This window comes from Rattus norvegicus, chromosome 14 (genome assembly GCF_036323735.1).
Source record: "Rattus norvegicus strain BN/NHsdMcwi chromosome 14, GRCr8, whole genome shotgun sequence".
Lineage (NCBI taxonomy): Eukaryota > Metazoa > Chordata > Mammalia > Rodentia > Muridae > Rattus > Rattus norvegicus.
In genome coordinates this window covers 51,054,805-51,072,976 of record NC_086032.1, presented here as the reverse complement: position 1 = coordinate 51,072,976, position 18,172 = coordinate 51,054,805, and the positions used below count along the sequence as shown (strand labels likewise).

At 36.9% G+C, this 18,172-nt stretch overlaps 1 protein-coding gene across 10 annotated transcripts in view; it reads right to left on the bottom strand.

Annotated features, from left to right (window-relative positions):
• Arap2 (ArfGAP with RhoGAP domain, ankyrin repeat and PH domain 2) overlaps positions 1-18,172 on the bottom strand; it is a 199,650-nt gene that overhangs the window by 47,996 nt on the left and 133,482 nt on the right. For 9 of the 10 annotated variants that reach the window (XR_005492952.2, XR_010057366.1, XM_039091929.2 and 6 more), the window contains 3 exon segments: positions 12,875-13,038; positions 7,641-7,853; positions 1,703-1,808 (listed from right to left, as the gene is read on the bottom strand). Coding sequence is in view for 7 of the 10 variants with exons in the window: in XM_039091929.2 (XP_038947857.1) it covers positions 1,703-1,808; positions 7,641-7,853; positions 12,875-13,038 (483 nt within the window). In the remaining 3 variants the exon portion in view is untranslated. 10 annotated transcript variants of the gene reach the window in all.

Genomic DNA, 18,172 nt, shown 5'->3' with positions numbered 1-18,172 from the left:
TACTGCTTATCCCCAGTCTTTCATATGCAGACTTCTTATAGTCTTACTCTGGCCTGCTCATAAGAGCCCAAGGAACTGTTTCCTAACTAGATTTCCTGCCTCTTCTCAAGTGTTCCTTTTACAGGAGGAACTATGCTAGGACTGATTATATTAGTAATTTCTTACAAAATCCAAATGCCTACATATGATCTGCAAAGCCTTTCACAACCTTCTTCCAGGCAACTCTCAATGTTCACATCACCTAGTACTCATATGTCTTAGATCCCACCCAAGCATGGGGCTTTTCTTCAGTCTTTTGTTTCCTTGTCTGTTTAGACAATGACAACAGTGTTCAGGATGTTCTCTGGGGCTCAGATAATTCTTCACAACTTCTTGAGTAACTGTGACCACTTTGTATATATTTTTGTTATATAGCGAGTTCATATGGCTCTTCAACATCGAAAATTCCCTGGAACACTTGGACCTCAACACATGTCATTTCCTTCATTTTCTCCTACTGAATTCTTTTTTTTTATTGGATATTTCTTATTTACATTTCAAATGTTATCATTATTCCCTTTCCTGGTTTCCCGTCCACAAGACCCTATCCCATCCCCTTCCCCTTTCTTCTATGAGGGTGTTCCCCCTCCCCAACCAGCCTAACTCCCTGCACTGGGAGATCCTGCCCTGGTAGGTTGGATCTTCCCATTGCCCAACAAGGCCATCCTCTGCTACATATGCAGTTGGAGCCATGGGTCTGCCATGTGTACTCTTTGGGGAGTGGTTTAGTCCCTGGGAGCTCTGGTTGGTTGGTATTGTTGTTCTTATGGGGTTGCAAGCTCTTTCAATCCTTTCTCTAACTCCTCCAGTGGGGACCCCATTCTAAGTTCAGTGGTTTGCTGCTAGCATTCATCTCTGTATTTGTCATGATTCTTACAATATGTATTATATTTTGTCCTAGAATGTTATATACTTATCTGTGTGATGCGATGTGAATCTATGTTTTGCTGGCTGGGGCTAGAGCTCAGTACTGAGTCATGCTTAACATTCACAATCCTGACTACCAAAAATAAAGTGAAATAAAAATGGAGCTAAACAAATGCCTAATTTTGTAGTAAGAGTTTACATGTTACAAGAGAATAGTTGGCTGCCAAAAACAAACAATGTGGAATCTTTCTCAATCTCATTTTCAAATAAGCAAATATTATTTTTATAAATAGCTATACTACAAATTTATAAAACTCACAAATTAAAACACTGTATCCTCAGACTTCGGCCTACTATAGAACATTGGGCCTTTGGTATCCAGTCATTCAGTCTCTCCTCTGGGGTCTCCTGCAGCATGCTATAGAATTCCCCATGTAAACATCTGTCCTATATATTATGGGGAGAAACAGGCCTGTGTAATATATGCTATATTTATACTGTAAAAGAAGACAATCATTCCTTCTCCCATGCCGTATTCAAGAAGAGTTTTAAATCCCTTGCTTATTAACTGACTGCAGAAGAGTGCTGTGTTCAATTATTTTTCATTTAAGAACATGTCCTGCATATTCAACTGTAAATATACCGTCATTACAAAATGGCAGAGTAAAGTTCTTAAGACTCAAAGCGTACACAATTAGACATGGGTGTTCACCTACCCAGCTTTAAATTGAAAAGGTAATTCCATATTGATAGTGGCCATGTTTTTTAATGCTCAGAAACTTCAGAGTCCACCTACCTGTAAAGGTGTTCAATTAGAGCTGCCAGTGTTGCTCTGTTGACCCCAGGAAGAGAGCATATAAAGGCTCTGTACTTGTCAGTTCTTTGCTTTTCATCTTGTGCATCTAGGGAGAGAGTTCTTGACATTTAAACTAATCAGCGATATTGTACATATATCTTTCTATATTATTTTAAATAGTATTTATAAGCATATCAATGATACGGTCAGGTCTCAAGAGAAACACATTCCAACATTTAACACCATTGACTGTAATTCTGAAAAATAAAATAAAAAACTGCTCAAGCATTACCAAGTCATATATTCTAGTGTTCATTTTTTCCCCATCTTTATTAATTTGAGTATTTCTTATTTACATTTTGATTGTTATTCCCCTTCCCAGTTTCTGGGCCAACATCCCCCTAACCCCTCCCCCTCCCCTTCTGTATGGGTGTTCCCCTCCCCATCCTCCCCCATTACTACGCTCCCCCCCAACAATCATTCAAAAGGGTTTTTATACAGCCGATTTTATGGACTTTTACATCTAAACAGGAATACATTCAAAAAATTTATCAAACTTTAGCACAGGTTGAGGAACTAAGCCAAAGGTGTATTATGTCTGGCTACAGAGGGGCTTCACCACTTGTATTTGAAAATGATAGACTGACCTCTTTTCCTTGTAAAAACCTAAATATCTTGCCAAAGCTATGAGACATCCCAGAACTATGAACTGTACTATTCCTTTGATTCACATCAAGGGCCTGTTACCAGCCTGGCTGCCTTCACATCAGACAAAAATAAAAAGGACCGTGTGGAAGAGGTGATGCACAGGACTTAATACTATAATTCAGATTCAGAAGATAATAGGCCTTCTGTCTTTATCATGAAAAGAATTTAATTGGTCTATCAAAAGACAAATGAGAAAGAATTGACTTCTTTCCTCTTAACTTCAGAAGACAAATCTCTGGCATAACTGAGAACTGGGAACTTTCCACAGACGGGAATTCAGGAAAAGTGGACTGGGGGTTCAGTCCAATCTCTTATCAGACATGGGAAATACCAGCCACTCTTTTTAGCAACAACATTTGCTGACATTTCACTGTTCAGGTTCAATCCCCAGTGACCTTTGGAAGCTACATGTTTTCCTTTCCTGTTTCTCCCTACCTGAGCCAGGGATATCCCAAAGATTCCTTAAATACATACAAGTCCCTGCAAAAGCTCAGTAAGATCCCAAGGGATGGAAGAAAGGTGACATAATTTCCAAGCACCCTCCTATTAGAAATATTAAGGTGTTTCCTGCGTACATTTAGGCTGTACATGAGACCTATAGAAGGAACCAGCATCATCATACCCAGAGACGATGCTGGAAAAGCAGGAAGGGAAGATATCCAAATTCCAATTAAATTTACAAGTAACCAAAACATTTTCCTCATATCACTTAGATTATGATTTTAGAAACAATCTCACATATTTAATAAAATTCAATTAACATTATAGCACTTATTAAGTAATAATTCCAGTAGAAGGCATTTTGTGTACTTTATAAAAATAGATATATTTTTAAAAACAAAGCAATTAGAAAGCAAAACTTGGGAAAGATTTCATGTCACATAGGAAACATGATGATTGGACACAGGCTATATCTTGGTGGACTGCTATGCAAGCATGAACACCTGAGTTTGGACCCTCAGAATTCTTATGTAAAAACTACATACATGGTGGAACACATTTGAAATTCAAGCACTAGCAGGCAGAGACACAAAATACCTGGGGCTTTTGGGGAAGATGATATAGCCAATTAGAAAGCTTCAAGTTCAGTGAGAGACAATTTCCCAAAACAATAAGGTGAAAGTAATGGAGTAAAGCACTTGGCACCAATTCCTGATCTGCATACACCCACACACATGTGCATAGGCTTGCACAATCATACACATGTGTATAGGCATGCATACACCTACACACATGTGCACAGGCATGTACAATCACACACATGTACATATACACACACACATTCTCATTCATATTCTCATTCATTCTCTCTCTCTCTCTCTCTCTCTCTCTCTCTCTCTCTCTCTCTCTCTCTCTCTCTAAAACAAAACAAACAAAAACATGGTTTGGCCATGAGAGCTGCCCTGGAGTTTAGTTGATAAATCCAGTGATACTCAATTAGAGAAAGATCTATTTTCCCTTTGCAAACAGTTCCCTGGTTGGGGGGTGGAATCTTATGTGTACTGCCTGATCTCGGAGATGGGATTTTGTTTTTGCATGCTATTATAGTCTGTGAGTTCTTCTGTGTATCAGTTCTGTTGTGGATTTTTTTTAATTTTTAATTTTTCTTATTTATTGAGAGAGTCAAAGAGAATATATAAAGTTGGGTGGGTAGAGAAGTAGGGAGAATCTGGAAGGATTTGGAAGAAGGAAAAGAAAAGTTCAAAGTACATTGTCCAAGTTATTTGATTATCAACACACACAGTAGTAGGAAAATATTGGAATTGTAATTCTTGAGTAGTACCTAAACACAAGTAAACTAAGAACAAATGGATAAAAGTGTTTTATAGAATTACCATCTCTCGTATATTATGAGGTGACTTGATATTTTAGAACCTTTAGATGATCCTGCTACTAAAATCAAAGTGTAATTCACATTAAAATATAATAAAACTACAATTTTGTACTACAGTTTTATTGAACTAAACGTGCAAGATGCACATTTTAATATAACAAGTATGGAGCAATAGATTATATTAGCTAAGTAAATAAAAATTGAGAAAAATAAAAAAATATTCTAAGATGAATTGAGAAATTCAATAGTGCTCTTAAAACATTTGTGTATTTTATAAATAGTTGGTGTGATACTATAGGAATTTTTAAATTTTTTTATGGTTATGCTTGCTTTTGTTTGTTTCTTTTAATTTTGTTTCTCTGTTTTACACTAGCTATTTTAGAACTCACTCTGTAGAACAGGCTGGCTATCTTAGCACAAAAGCTTAGAATACTCAAGAAACAATTCACAGATCATATAAAGCTAAAAAAGAAGGAAGACCAAAATATGGATGCGTCTGTCCTTCTTAGAAGGTAGACCAAATACTCATGGGAGGAAATACAGGAACAAAGTGTGGAGCAGAGACTGGATGAAAGGCCATCCAGAGACTGCCCCACCTGGGGATCCATCCCATATGCAGTCACCAAACCCAGACATTATAGCTGATGCCAAGAAGTGCTTGCTGACAGGAGACTGATATATCTCCTGAGAGGCTCTGCCAGAACCTTACTGATATATAGATAGGAATGCTTGCAGCTAACCATCAGACTAAGCACTGGGACCTTAATGGAGAAAGGACTGAAGGAGTTGAAGGGGTTTGCAACCCCATAGGAAGAACAACAATATCAACCAACCAGACCTCCCAGAGCTCTCAGGGACTAAACCACTAACCAAAGAGTACACATCGAGGGACCCATGGCTTGAGCAGTATATGTAGCAGAGGATGGCATTGTCTGGCATCTATAGGAGGAGAAGCCCTTCGTCCTGTGAAGGCTTTTTTCCCCAGTGTAGGGGAATGCCAGGCTGGGGAGGTGGGAGTGGGTAGGTGGCAGAAGAGCATCCTTATAGAAGCAGGGGAAGTGGGGGATAGAAGATAGGGGATTGGGAAAGGGGATAACATTTGAAATATCCAATAAAAATGCGAAAAGAAAAAGCTTTGAAGTAAAAAAAAATCTATCTTCCTCTGTCTCCAGAACATTGGAATGAGAGGTATATGCCACCACTGCCTGGCAAAATCAATTTTTTTATCTAACTTTTTTGGGGGGTAGGGGGACTAGTTCAAGACAGTGTGTCTCTGTGTAACAGCCCCAGCTATCCTGGAACACTCTCTGTAGATCAGGCTGGCTTTACACACAGAGATCTTCCTGCCTCTGCCTTTCAAGTTTTAGAAGTTGGCACCACTACAAAAATTCTTAGCTCCAGTCAAACTTCTCCCAACTTAGCTGAGAACCCTAGCATATATGCAGCAGAGGACTGTCAGCTCTGTCCTCAGTTGGGAGACTTGATGAACCAGGGTAGGGGGATCTGGCCAGGAGGGGCTGTCCTCTCAGAGGTGAAGGGAAGAGGGAAAGAGGGGAGGTACATTGTGAGGGAGGACTTGGAGAGGAGCAACATTTAGGCTATAAACAAACAAACAAATGAACAAATATAATTTAAAATTTTTCTTAGCTTCAACTGAGGAAGACATTAGGGACTTTTCCTATCAGGTCACACAAAATCATGGTTCACAGTGAGATCCAACAGTACATATTCAGAAATGGTTAAGAGGGCATATTGGGTCTATAAGTAAAAGACCTACAGGCCTTTAAATGGTGTACAGCCACCAAAACTAGATAAGATTGATGAAGCTAGATATTGCATGCTGAAAGGGACCGAATACAGATCTCTCCTGAGAGACACATCCAGAGTATGTCCAATACAGAGGTCAATGCTAGTAGCAAACCACCGAACTCAGAATAGAACCCCCTTGGGGGGAATTAGAGGAAATATTGAAAGAGTTGAAGAAGCTTGCAACCCCATAAAAACAACAATGCCAACCAACCAGAGCTTCCAGGGATTAAAGCACTACAGGGCTCCAACTGCATATATAGCAAAGAATAGCCTTATTGGTGCACCAGGGAAAGGGGAAGCCCTTGGTCCTGCCAAGGTTGGACCCCAGTGCAGGAGAATATGGAGGGGGAAATAAGGGGGATGTACAGGGGGAATACCCGTATTGGGGAGGAGGGAGGGAATGGGGGCTTATGGACAGGAAACCGGGAAGGGGAATAACATTTGAAATGTAAGTAAAGAAATATCTAATAAAAAATTTTAAAAAAAAGGTATTCCCCCAAATTTTCAAATAACTCATCCCCCCAAATGAAAAATAAAACTTTACTTTCTAAAACAGGAATTTTTGCTAAGCACCTCTTTCTGGTCTACTGACAGCAGACTTCTCTTTATTTAACAATTTTAGCAGAAAGTTACTGGTTGTCTACTTTTTGATGAATAATTTTACATGCAGACAAATTTTACTTATTCATAAATTACATAGAATTTCAGAAAGTCATATTAAGTTGTCTTTAAAATTAGTATTGTCAGGAAACTGGCCTCATGGAGACAAATTATCTAATGAAATAGTTTACAACCCAGAAAGTTATATTGTCCTTGGGAATTACACTTAACCTGTTGCTTAGAGAAATATCTGAAAGGAAACCAAAGGCTAGCTTTTGAATTAGAGATTAAATTTCAAAACACTATTTTTTTTAGTGACAATTCTATTCTCTTCTTACTTATATTATTCAGAGGTATTAAAGAAAAACTTAAAACTGCCTTCCAAAATATTAATTCAGTTTAAGATTAAACATATATCAAATTCAAGAACCTTTTTCCAAAATCCTTTCATAACTTATTTTATAAATAAGAAATATATTATTATGGTATATATAAAGCTAAAAATTAAAAACTGAAAATATAGAGATTGAAAATAGGCATTTGAAAACACTTTAGATATGAGAAATGTTAGTAGCTTACTAAAGATATAAGAATGTTTATATATCTAACAAGTGTGGAATAATAGATATAAAACAATAAAGGGTAAAAATATTAAACTGTTCTAGTGATGCATCAGCAAAGGATCTAGTTTTAATAAACACACATAAACACTTTTTAATAAAATAATATCATCTAATAAAGACTTTAATAAATAATTGTTCTATTAATAATTTTATTCCCTGTGTTTCCATATGATGTAATACTTTACCTTATTAAATGGAATTCCTTAGAAAATTAATATATTTTTTCAGTTATATTAATATGAGTTAGGGTAAGCAACAACACAAATAAGAGTCATGCAATAATTTTGAGATGATCAAAGACTGAAAGAAAATCCTAAGTGTTAAATTAGAAGGCTGGCATAATAATCTGGACCAAGGATATTACCTAATGCGGAGACCCAGTAGGGATAGAGCTCCTTGGTGAGGAGAGCATCATCAATGTCAGACAGAAAACTCTTCAGCACGCCTGTCACATCTTCAAGTTGATGTTTTCCAACTCGCAACTTAACACTCCTTGCATCTTTCTTGAAACTCTCCAGGAGTTCACTTATAGACAAAGGATCACCATCCTTTTGATAAATGTATTTGCATCCCAATCCTGTGATAAGACAAAAAATAGAAAGTTACATGAGTGGTATCCACAGGAACAATCTACTCTGATATCTTAGGAACAGAACAGATTCTTCTGTGGGATCAGAAACAAAATAAGTCATTGGCCATGAGGTTAAAGACCATGCACTCCTCAAATCTGATTTAAATGGGAACCTAATGAATAAGTCAACCCATCCTCAGTCAACATTCCTCAGGTCTCTCTCTAGTTCTCCATACTAACATTTTCAAATGCATTTTTACCTCAAGGGAAATTTTTTTCTCAGAAAACAAGCTTTTCTACAATTGGACACAATGATATAAAATTAGTATAAACTTGCTCATATTCTCACCACATATTTATCCATTATTTTCTGCTCTGTCAACCTATCCCTTTCCCTGATATTTGCAACTCCCTGACTCATCAGACACCCCAAATAAGTCAAAGCATCAATAAGTAACAGAATGCTGGGAACACTGATGACCATGCTGATGTAGACAGACACATCCTGTTGTTCCTCTGCAGATTTTTAGCCTTGTGAAATCAAGCAGAATTCACTGTCCCTTTTCAATGTCCTTACATCACTACACAGTCTCTCTTGGAAATCTTGCTTCTGGGTTTGGAGCACTGTCATTAGGCATATCAGTAGTGTTATCTAGATGTCTATCAGTTTTGGGTATTGACAGTTGCTCACAGCATTTGATATTCCGTTAATCTTCAGGTTTTTATGGTATCATACCCTCAAGTTCCATTTTCTCCCTTCTAATAGCTTCCCAGTATTCTATTTATGTTCTTTTTCCAACCCCACTTCAATTTTCTTTTTGCCCTATTAGAAAATTCCCAGGATGAATCTATCTACCCTTCCCATTCCTTATACAATGTTCCTGTTTTTACCTGGGTTTTAATTCTTAAACTTCGATTCATGGACACATACATATGGCAGACACAGCCTTACAGGACATCATAAGAATGGGGATGAATTGCTTTTTTTCCTTCTTTCATCAGCTTACCTTCTAATCATATTTTAAAATTCTGCTCCTCAATCTCAATAGACTAATTACTTTCTCCTTACTTTAGGCCAAGTCAGAATCTTTGCAACTCACTTCATTAAAATTATGACAAAAAGTCAGTCTTCTTTCTGTTTACGTGCTATCAACTGTGCCTTGGACTTCCTTATTACCTTATATTATTATACAGGTCCAATTTGTCCATGCAATGTCAATGAAGTGACAAAACATATAGGCCTGTAAATCTTATTGTGAAAGGCCTAAAAAAAATTCTATATGCATCTTTCTTAATACCTGTAGGGAAAACTTAACCAATTTTATAAAGATGTATTAAAAATTTACTGCAGCTGGCCCAACCTCCTGTCTTTTGTGTAGGTCCTATCTTTGCATTCTATACTTTGGGCACAGTGAACTAAAGACACACACACTTTCCTAAACAAACAACCACAAAGCTGTCTATTACACCCTCTACTCTGGAGTAAACTGCTTTGCCCAGTTTAGAACAATGAGCCTCTCTCTACAGAATCTTACATGCTAAGATGTAATAACCTGTCCATGTGTTGGCTTCTCAACCATAAAGTTATGAGGCCCTAGAAGACGAGAAGGCAAGGATTAAGTCTTGTCTTCTTTTTATATGTATCAGGTAACAGTGCATGAGAAAAATCAAAAGGCATTGGGTGAAGAACTACTTACTGAAAAGATAAATAAATTGTATAAATTAATTTTAACTGTGTGCCTGGGAGAGACAATTGTAGGCCGCCCTCCTGTGGTGAACAACGGCACTGCGCATGCACAAGCTTTGCACCTGGCATCAGTTGGCTGGTAATATGCTAATGAGGGAGCAGTACCATGCTAATGAGGTGATTCCTGCTCCACCAATCCCTGAAGGACAATTAGCATAGCCTCTGCCTGCTGTCTATATAAGGCGAGCGCTCTTGCTGCTTGAGGTCCCCGTATCAGCAAATGAGGTGGTCCTGCAATAAAGGCTGTTAAAAAGAATCCGACGGTGTTGCGTCTTCCTTTCCGGAAGAGTTGGGCGCGACAGACAATATTCCTCACTGAAGGTATTTCTAATATCTGATACTTAAGTGGCTATAGCAGACCGAATGAAATTCTAAGAGTTGAGTGGGAAAGATGGTACAGTGAGTAAAGCTTCTTGCTCTTAAGCTTATAAGCTTCAATTTGAACTTAACAGCCCATAAGACAGAAGGGAACTGAATCCCAAAAAACTGTCCTCTGACTTATATACACATGCTATGGCACAATTGTACGCACATGTGCACCTGTAAGTACGTGCACACACACACACAGACACACAGAGACACACACACACACACACACACACATACTTAAAAGTACACAATATAACTTTATATAAATTGAAAAGAATCCTCTAAGAATTAATTACTATACTTTACCTAAGGATTATGTTCATAATAACTTGGTAAAGTTCAAAACATCAACATGAATAACACAGAAAATTGGCCTTTACATTTTAATACAGATGCTAAGATATTAAAAAATAATTGCTACTATAGAGACTTCGAAGCAAGCATTTGCATCCTGTGAGCTCTGCAGTACCCAAGTTCCTATTAAATCTTTATGTTAATGAGTATAACATAAAGGTTTTACCCCATATTCTGCTAAAAAACATTAATAATCTTTCATTGGCTTCTTTACTTTGAGGCAGACATTAATACACTTTGTGTTAGTTATAAAGTGAAAATATATGAGATACAGCTGAAACAATCTGGTGCTTAATAATTTTAAATTCAAATATACACCAAAAGGAAAATTGTGATTGCTCCAGAGAAACATTTCAATTGGTTACACTGGAACTCCTCATGCTATTTTAATTACTTGTCAGCTTATAAAGATGCTATGCTACTATGAAGCTAACATGATACGAAAGTTCCCTGTGAGTTTATGCCCTTCCTAATACTGCATGTATATTCACATATCCCTGCGAAATGCAGCCAAGCTAAAGTGGATGAGCACAGTACTTAAGGACAACCATTTCTAGTGCTCGATTAAACAGGGAAGCTGATAAGAGACCTGTGCATATATTACAGTCACCAAGAAAGTCCCATGGTAAGGTTTGCACATACAGTTATGTGAAAGAGCTCAGTATACATTCAGCACAAACACAGTATATACTGAAAAACTAGGACTGAATTATATTTGAAGTAAAATACTTAAGATGACACTCTTGCCCAAAGAACTTACATCCACATACTAACTTCCAAAACCAACTTTACATCAAATTACTTATTTCTGCCATATGGTTAACTATGTCATTAGCTTTATGCACAGAATATTCACATATTCCAAATGAACTGCTCACTCTAGCTGCATGTTTCCTAAGAAACAATGCAATATGACTATGCCTTTCTAACAATGTATGTCTTCTTTTCTAGTTAAAACACCCCAAATACCTATAATATTAAGAGAAAAAATATTAATACAACTTCAGAAATACTAGGTCTATCACTTTATTTCTTCCAGATTTATCTTATATAAATGGTATTTACTCATCATTTAAATAGTTAAAAACACAATATATTTGTAGTGTGTATTCATTAAAAAAAGCAATATTTGCTATGGCCAGATACACACTGGTAATGCCATCTCCCCTACCCTATTGGGAGCTATACACCATGGTCTTTCCAGGTTCTCTCAGTTAACCTACCACTGAACCTCTCACGCTTCTGGTCACAGGTCTCCGGCAGCTGGTCTGCCAAGACTGGCTCTAAACCCTGAGCCTCGTATAAAGAAAACTCCAGAAAATTCTAATTTATCAGTCAGATTTATAACAGTAAATTCTTAACCCCCAAAATTCCCACACAAAAAAACTCAAAACTCAATTGATATATATACAAACTGCCCACCTAGATTGGACAAATGTGCCCTATATTATTTTACTGTTCTTCAATGATATCCATAGCTACCTATGGTTATTTCAGGCCACGTGGACCTGGTTTATCTTTTTCTTCCATCTTTCTCTATCCTTCTCACTCTTGTCTAGTCTTGTCTCTTGTCTGTTCCCTTTCTCTCTCTGTAAAACTTCCCGCCCCGCCTTCTTTTTCCACTGCCCAATCACAGGCTCTAGCCTTATCTGACTAATTATATCTCACCCAACCTCGTACAGACAACAATCTACATATATTCAAATACAGGTCAAGGTATACATGAACAAGTAATAGAGATTACAGTAAAGCCCTGGATGTGAACCCAGAACCCCATACATTCATATATGCATACATACATACATATATACACACAAACACACACACACAAATATATACATACAATAAATGGAAAGTTTTATCGTTTAGAAATTTGAATGATATATACAACTAAAGAATGAATTTCAGGATTCACCGTAATTTGGAAATAAATATGAAGATAAAGGTTATTTTCTAAGTAAAGTTATAAAACCCATGCTATCACACAGGATTAAAAGGGACTTGACAACCCAGATACAGATCCAATTCTTTCTGTTTGCAAATTGCTCATACACTTATCTGTAGCAAATAGCCCAATCATTAAAATGAAAGACCACAGTTGATGTAAACTTCTGACCAATAGTATGATGAATGAAATACACACACACACATTCTGAGCTTGCCAACAGAAAACACATCATTTTGCATATTGCTACAAAGTTCACTATTTCTAAAAACCACACTTAAGCATGGTGAGCTGCTCTTGGCTTTGTTCTAGAATTTTTATCCCTAAAAACAGTCTTTACTATTTCTAGGGACATCTCATACTATTTTATTTAATGGGTTACATATTATTCGTGGGCATGAGGACCAAGGTAATGGTTGGGAGAGTATTACCAGTTTAAAAGTGTTGCTGGAGAAAGGGGTGGGACAGCTGAGCAGTGGCCGAGCTTGGAGGTGTCAGTGGTGTATTTTCAAAGGGAAAGGGACTAATTCCTTCCCATGGAAGTACCGCTTAGAAGCTCTAAGAGTGTTATGCGAAGTTCAAGAAGTTGAATAAACATCCTGTGATACTTACCATACTGTGTAACAAATGCTATGCAGCTGTTCACAATAATGGGGACGTCATTCTTGCAGAGCTGCTGATCTTGTAATGTGTTACCATCTGTACCTGCTGCTTTTTCAATTGCATTACGCCAGACTGTGAAATCCAACTTGGTGTACCCGTGGATGTATAGTGTTCTGTGAAGTTTGAGAAAGCATTGCATATTAAAAATTTGCTTTTTAAAAAAGCATTTTCAATATGGATTAACGTAAAATCCACATGTATGTGATCTTGTCTCACACATTATAAGAAAAGATCAACTTTCTTTTACCTTCCACCCTACAAGGTGTGACTCCTTTCCTCCCTCAGTTGTCTGTTAAGGTCACATAGCACAGAGGAAGAAGCTCTATCAATTCAGTCACCCTCTACCAATCCCCTAGGTCCTCAATTTCATCTCTAAATAATTCAATGAAAACTACTGTGCCAAACATCTCCAGTGTCTTTAAATATATTCCAGGCTAATGAAAATATTTTGTAATTGTCAATCCCATTGCTTTTAAAAAGTGGGGAAGAAACAAAACAAACAAACATATTTGCCTTTTCAGATTTCCATTCTTCAAGACCCACCATTTTTTTAATGGAAAATATACATACATATTTATTCACAATAAAAAAAGTATATAAATGTCATATAAACATGCACAGGGGTTGGAGATTTAGCTCAGTGGTAGAGCGCTTGCTTAGCAAGCACAAGGCCCTGAGTTTGGTCCCCAGCTCCGAAAAAAAGAAAAGAAACAACAACAACAACAACAACAAAAAAAAACATGCACAGATAAACAGAAACAAGTTGCTTAACAAAACTTGAAGATGATAGGACAGAGTCATTGGTAGGAAGGTCAAGCTATACCAGCTATTACAAACTAATGTTTTTAACAATGTTTATTATTTTCTATATTATTATATTATTGTATATTATTTTATTATTTTTTTCCTTTTCTTTTTTTCTCCATCTTTATTAAATTGGGTATTTCTTATTTACATTTCAAATGTTATTCCCTATCCTGGTTTCCAGGCCAAGATCCCCTAGCCCCACCCCCTCCCCTTCTATGTGGATGTTCCCCTCCCCATCCTACCCCCATTACTGCTCTTCCCCCAACAATCCTGTTCGCTGGGGGTCCAGCCTTTGCAGGGCCAAGGGCTTGCCCTTCCACTGGTGCCCCTACTAGGCTATTCATTGCTACCTATGCAGTTAGAGTCCAGAGTCAGTCCATGTATAGTCTTTGAGATCCACCATTTCTATCCCCATCTTACTTTTTCTTTCTGAATAGCCCCATTGTGCACAATATCAGTTCATATACAGACTTTAGGGATGATCCAGATTCCAATGATTCCAGTGAGGCTATTATCAACCTAATGACATATATTAGTCACTAGTGATATATATATTAGTGACCCCTACATCCAGACCTTAAGGCTAGAACTTGTCTTCATAAATGACACCTTATTAAAATCAAGGGCAACTTCAGGGCTAGATGTGGTGGCACATGTCTGTATGCCCAGCCCTGGAGTACGGAAGGAGAGGCAGAGAATCACAAGCTCAAGATAAGCGAAAGATAAAGAGAGAATTCCAGGCTGCTGGCAATTATACAGCAAGATGATTCTCCAAGAAATCAAAACAACATAAGGTCTGATGTTGCAAAAGGGTATCCCAAAAAGGGAAACCTATGTGCACCACTTCTTATAACTCTAATGAGATCTTACATGGTCTGTCTTTCCTCTAAAACATACCAATAAGGATTCCTGGATTTATATACCTCCACCATGGACAGGAATGTGGGAATTGCCACTATTGTGAGAGCCATCTGCTCTGGGAAACCTAAATCTAAACTTAACTGACTCCACATAAGTCTTCTGAAGTTTAAGAATTCATGACTGAAGCTTAGCATGCACTGGCAATCACTTCCACATGTTTGCACCTTTTTGTTATTACTGTTGTCCCTATAATCTGTAATATTCACTCTTTCTGCTGTTCCTCTCTGTTGCTTCAGAACTTTAAAAAGCCCCTGACAGGATTATCGTCTTGATTTCCTCTTTTATAATTCTATTCCTCACTATGATCAGAACATAATTTCAACAAGATAAGGCTGCTGACACCAGTTTTGGTTAACTGTCATATCTTTAAAGCTTTGGTTTTTAATGGAAGGGTCTTCATGAGTTGCTCTGAGTTTTCCACTGCAATTTTCTAATTGTAATTTTCTAATAGCTCATCTTTGCCTACACAGATGCTCACTCCTGGCCAATGACATAAACTCAGTGAGGTTGCTCGATGTTCTCTGATAGCTCCACACATTTATGGCCAGAGGATCCTTTAGTAATCAAGAGTTGCTTTGCCATCTTTTTTATCATCTGGTTTTCCTATAATATTTACTGGTCAGATGCCAAACTTTGCATAGACTTGTAAGAAAAGAGATTTGGTCTCTGTCCAAGCCTAGTCTCTGGCATGTAGTGGTATATTTTTTCCAAATATCCTCAGTACAAAATTTAAAACATGAAATACCAATGCACCCCAAGTATATTTATTCTAAGGCCTTTTTCTAAAGATTTATTTATTTTATCTATGCTCTCTTCAGACACACCAGAAGATCCCATTACAGATGATTGTGAGTCACCATGTGGTTGCTGGGATTTGAACTCAGGACCTCTGGAAGAGCAGTCAGTGCTCCTAACCACCTAGTCATGACTCCAGCCCAAGGCAGTTAGTTGTTCTTAACCAATAGATTGCAACCCTGTGGGGGATTGAGTAACCCTTTTTCCACAAGGGTCTCAGATCAGACATCATGAAAATCAGACACTTCCATTATGATTCACAACAGTAGCAAAATTAGTTATAAAGCAGCAGTAGCAATGAAAATAATTCTACGGTTGCAGATCACTACAACACGAGGAACTGTATTAAAGTGTCACAGCATGAGGAAGGTTGAGAATCACTGCTCTAGAGAAACAATACTGAACTTTATTTTTCAGCAAAGTTGGATACTTTGCATTCACCAAAGCAAGAAAAGAACAGCTGATGAATTCTTAGGGCTCCTATAGGGAGTCAGTGAAAAAGAATGAAATTTTTCACATTTCCAACATCACTGACCATGATTTAATAGAAAGAAAATCTCTCATCCTTTTCAACTTTGTTTCTCCTCTTGCAATGCTCTTTAGGAAGACAAAGCCAACACCAGCACTTGAACACAACTCTGGAGTTGCTAGAACTACATTTTACTAACGTCTGTACTGGTCCTTCTTGGCTTTTGCTTTCTGACATCTTCATCTATCGTTTTTCTTTTCCACTCTACCAAAACTGCCCAGATCCACAGAATTTATAACTCTTTTCTTTGAAGAATTCTGACAAATGGTCCAATAGTTCTGCAATGTTTTAGCTTTTCCATTTATTGTACATCATTCAAAGTATCTTACTTCTGAGTGTGTGTCTCCATGAAAATATTACAGAAAATTATCTTCAGAGGTAGCAAGCCCTTCCATATATACAACTAGTTAAATTCTGTTTTTCTAAATTCAGGTAAATATAGTAACACCATTTTTTCCTGATTTTATGTAAATATATTTTTACTTCATTATCTAGTTGTTACTATGACTTAAAATCTTTGAAAATCCAATGGGTATCCTAGTATTCTTGTAGTCAGTGAAACATATCCAAAATGGAGCAATGGTCCTTTAAGACCAGTATAGCCTTGTCACTAGCTAGGAGTATCTGAGAGTTTGAATTTTCCTTCTAGTCAAAAGAAATCCCAGAATGGAAGGTTAGCTGTCTGCCTGTGACCTAGTGAGGTACAGAACATTGTAATGACATGTTAACTCCTCTGTCAACTTGTCAAACAGTGAATCTTAAAATGTATCCTTTACTACAGCTCAAGGGATGCCTGACATTTCACTGTATCTGTTCAAAAACCTTCCATTCTGATTCCTATTTAAACTCCAGACACAACAAGTAAGGAATCATAATACATTTTCTGTGCATACTCTGACCAACCTTGTGCCCTCCAGTCTTACTCAACAACCACTTTACATTGGATAAGGATTTTAAGTAAGCATTCAACTCTGTACTCAATATCTGAAAAAGTTACTTTGATCAACTAATTATAACAGATTTATATCTGCTATAATTACTTGCAATTATTCAACTGTAAATCTCAGCCATATAAAGAAACATTTAATTTGTTATTATTATGACAGCTCAATAAAGTCTACAAGACGAGCCCCAGGACTAATGTATAAAATTCTGTTAAAATTGCAATATATAAATGAATTTTGGTGTTTATACTGATTTGAGCCTAGTGAACTAAAAGGACCTTGTGGTCTCTTGAGATAAACAATCAATAAATCAGACTACATAAAAACAAATTTATCCATAAATAACTAAAGCTGAGAAGCAAATACCATATACCATAAAAATGATTTAAAAAGAAAATAGCCTAAGTGTTGATAGAAAAATGAAAAATTTTAGGTCCTTGGCAGACATATGGCCATCAATCATTAAAATTAATACACATAAAAATGCCAAGAGATAATATGAAGTCTAATTATGTGTGTGTGTGTATATACACACATAAATACAGCAATGTCAGAAGTTTTACAAACATTGAATATACATCTGAAGAGTATATAACAAGACAAAGTATTTTTATAGAGTTTACAGATATTCTGAAATGACATTTGATAATATGTGTAAAGAAACTTGACATGAATTCGCAAAGTTTCGACAAGTATTTCCAAGCCCAAAACACTGTCACAAGCACATACTGTAAAGTGAATGTAAAAATATATGCTTCTGTTTCTGTCATGCATGTGTTCATGACAATAAGCAGGTTCACTAGAGCATCTGTAAATGGAAATTAGCTTAGAGCTGCCAAACTTGGGAAAGGCAACTGACTTGGAACATATTGTCCTATACATCTGAATTAATGTATATACAAGACATAAAATATATCATTATAGACACGTTTTCCAAAACATCAAACTGTCTCTTGTTAGAAAGCTCATGAATATTTTGTCTCTGTTATAAAAAGCTATAAGAAACAAATGATATAAATCAAAGCATTCCCTCCTCCCTTGAAGGCAAGGCATGTGGGACAGACTTTTGAAGAATGTCACCTGGGTTTGGAATGACCCAGAGAAAGGGCAAGCTGTCTGCCAAGCTCTTCATTTATGAAAGGCCAACAAAACATAGAAGAAATTTGTTTGAGGCCTAAGGATAACGAAGGGCTTGGAAGCTAGCTTTTTGAATTTGTTTTTATTTTTTGAGAATTTTATACATACATATAA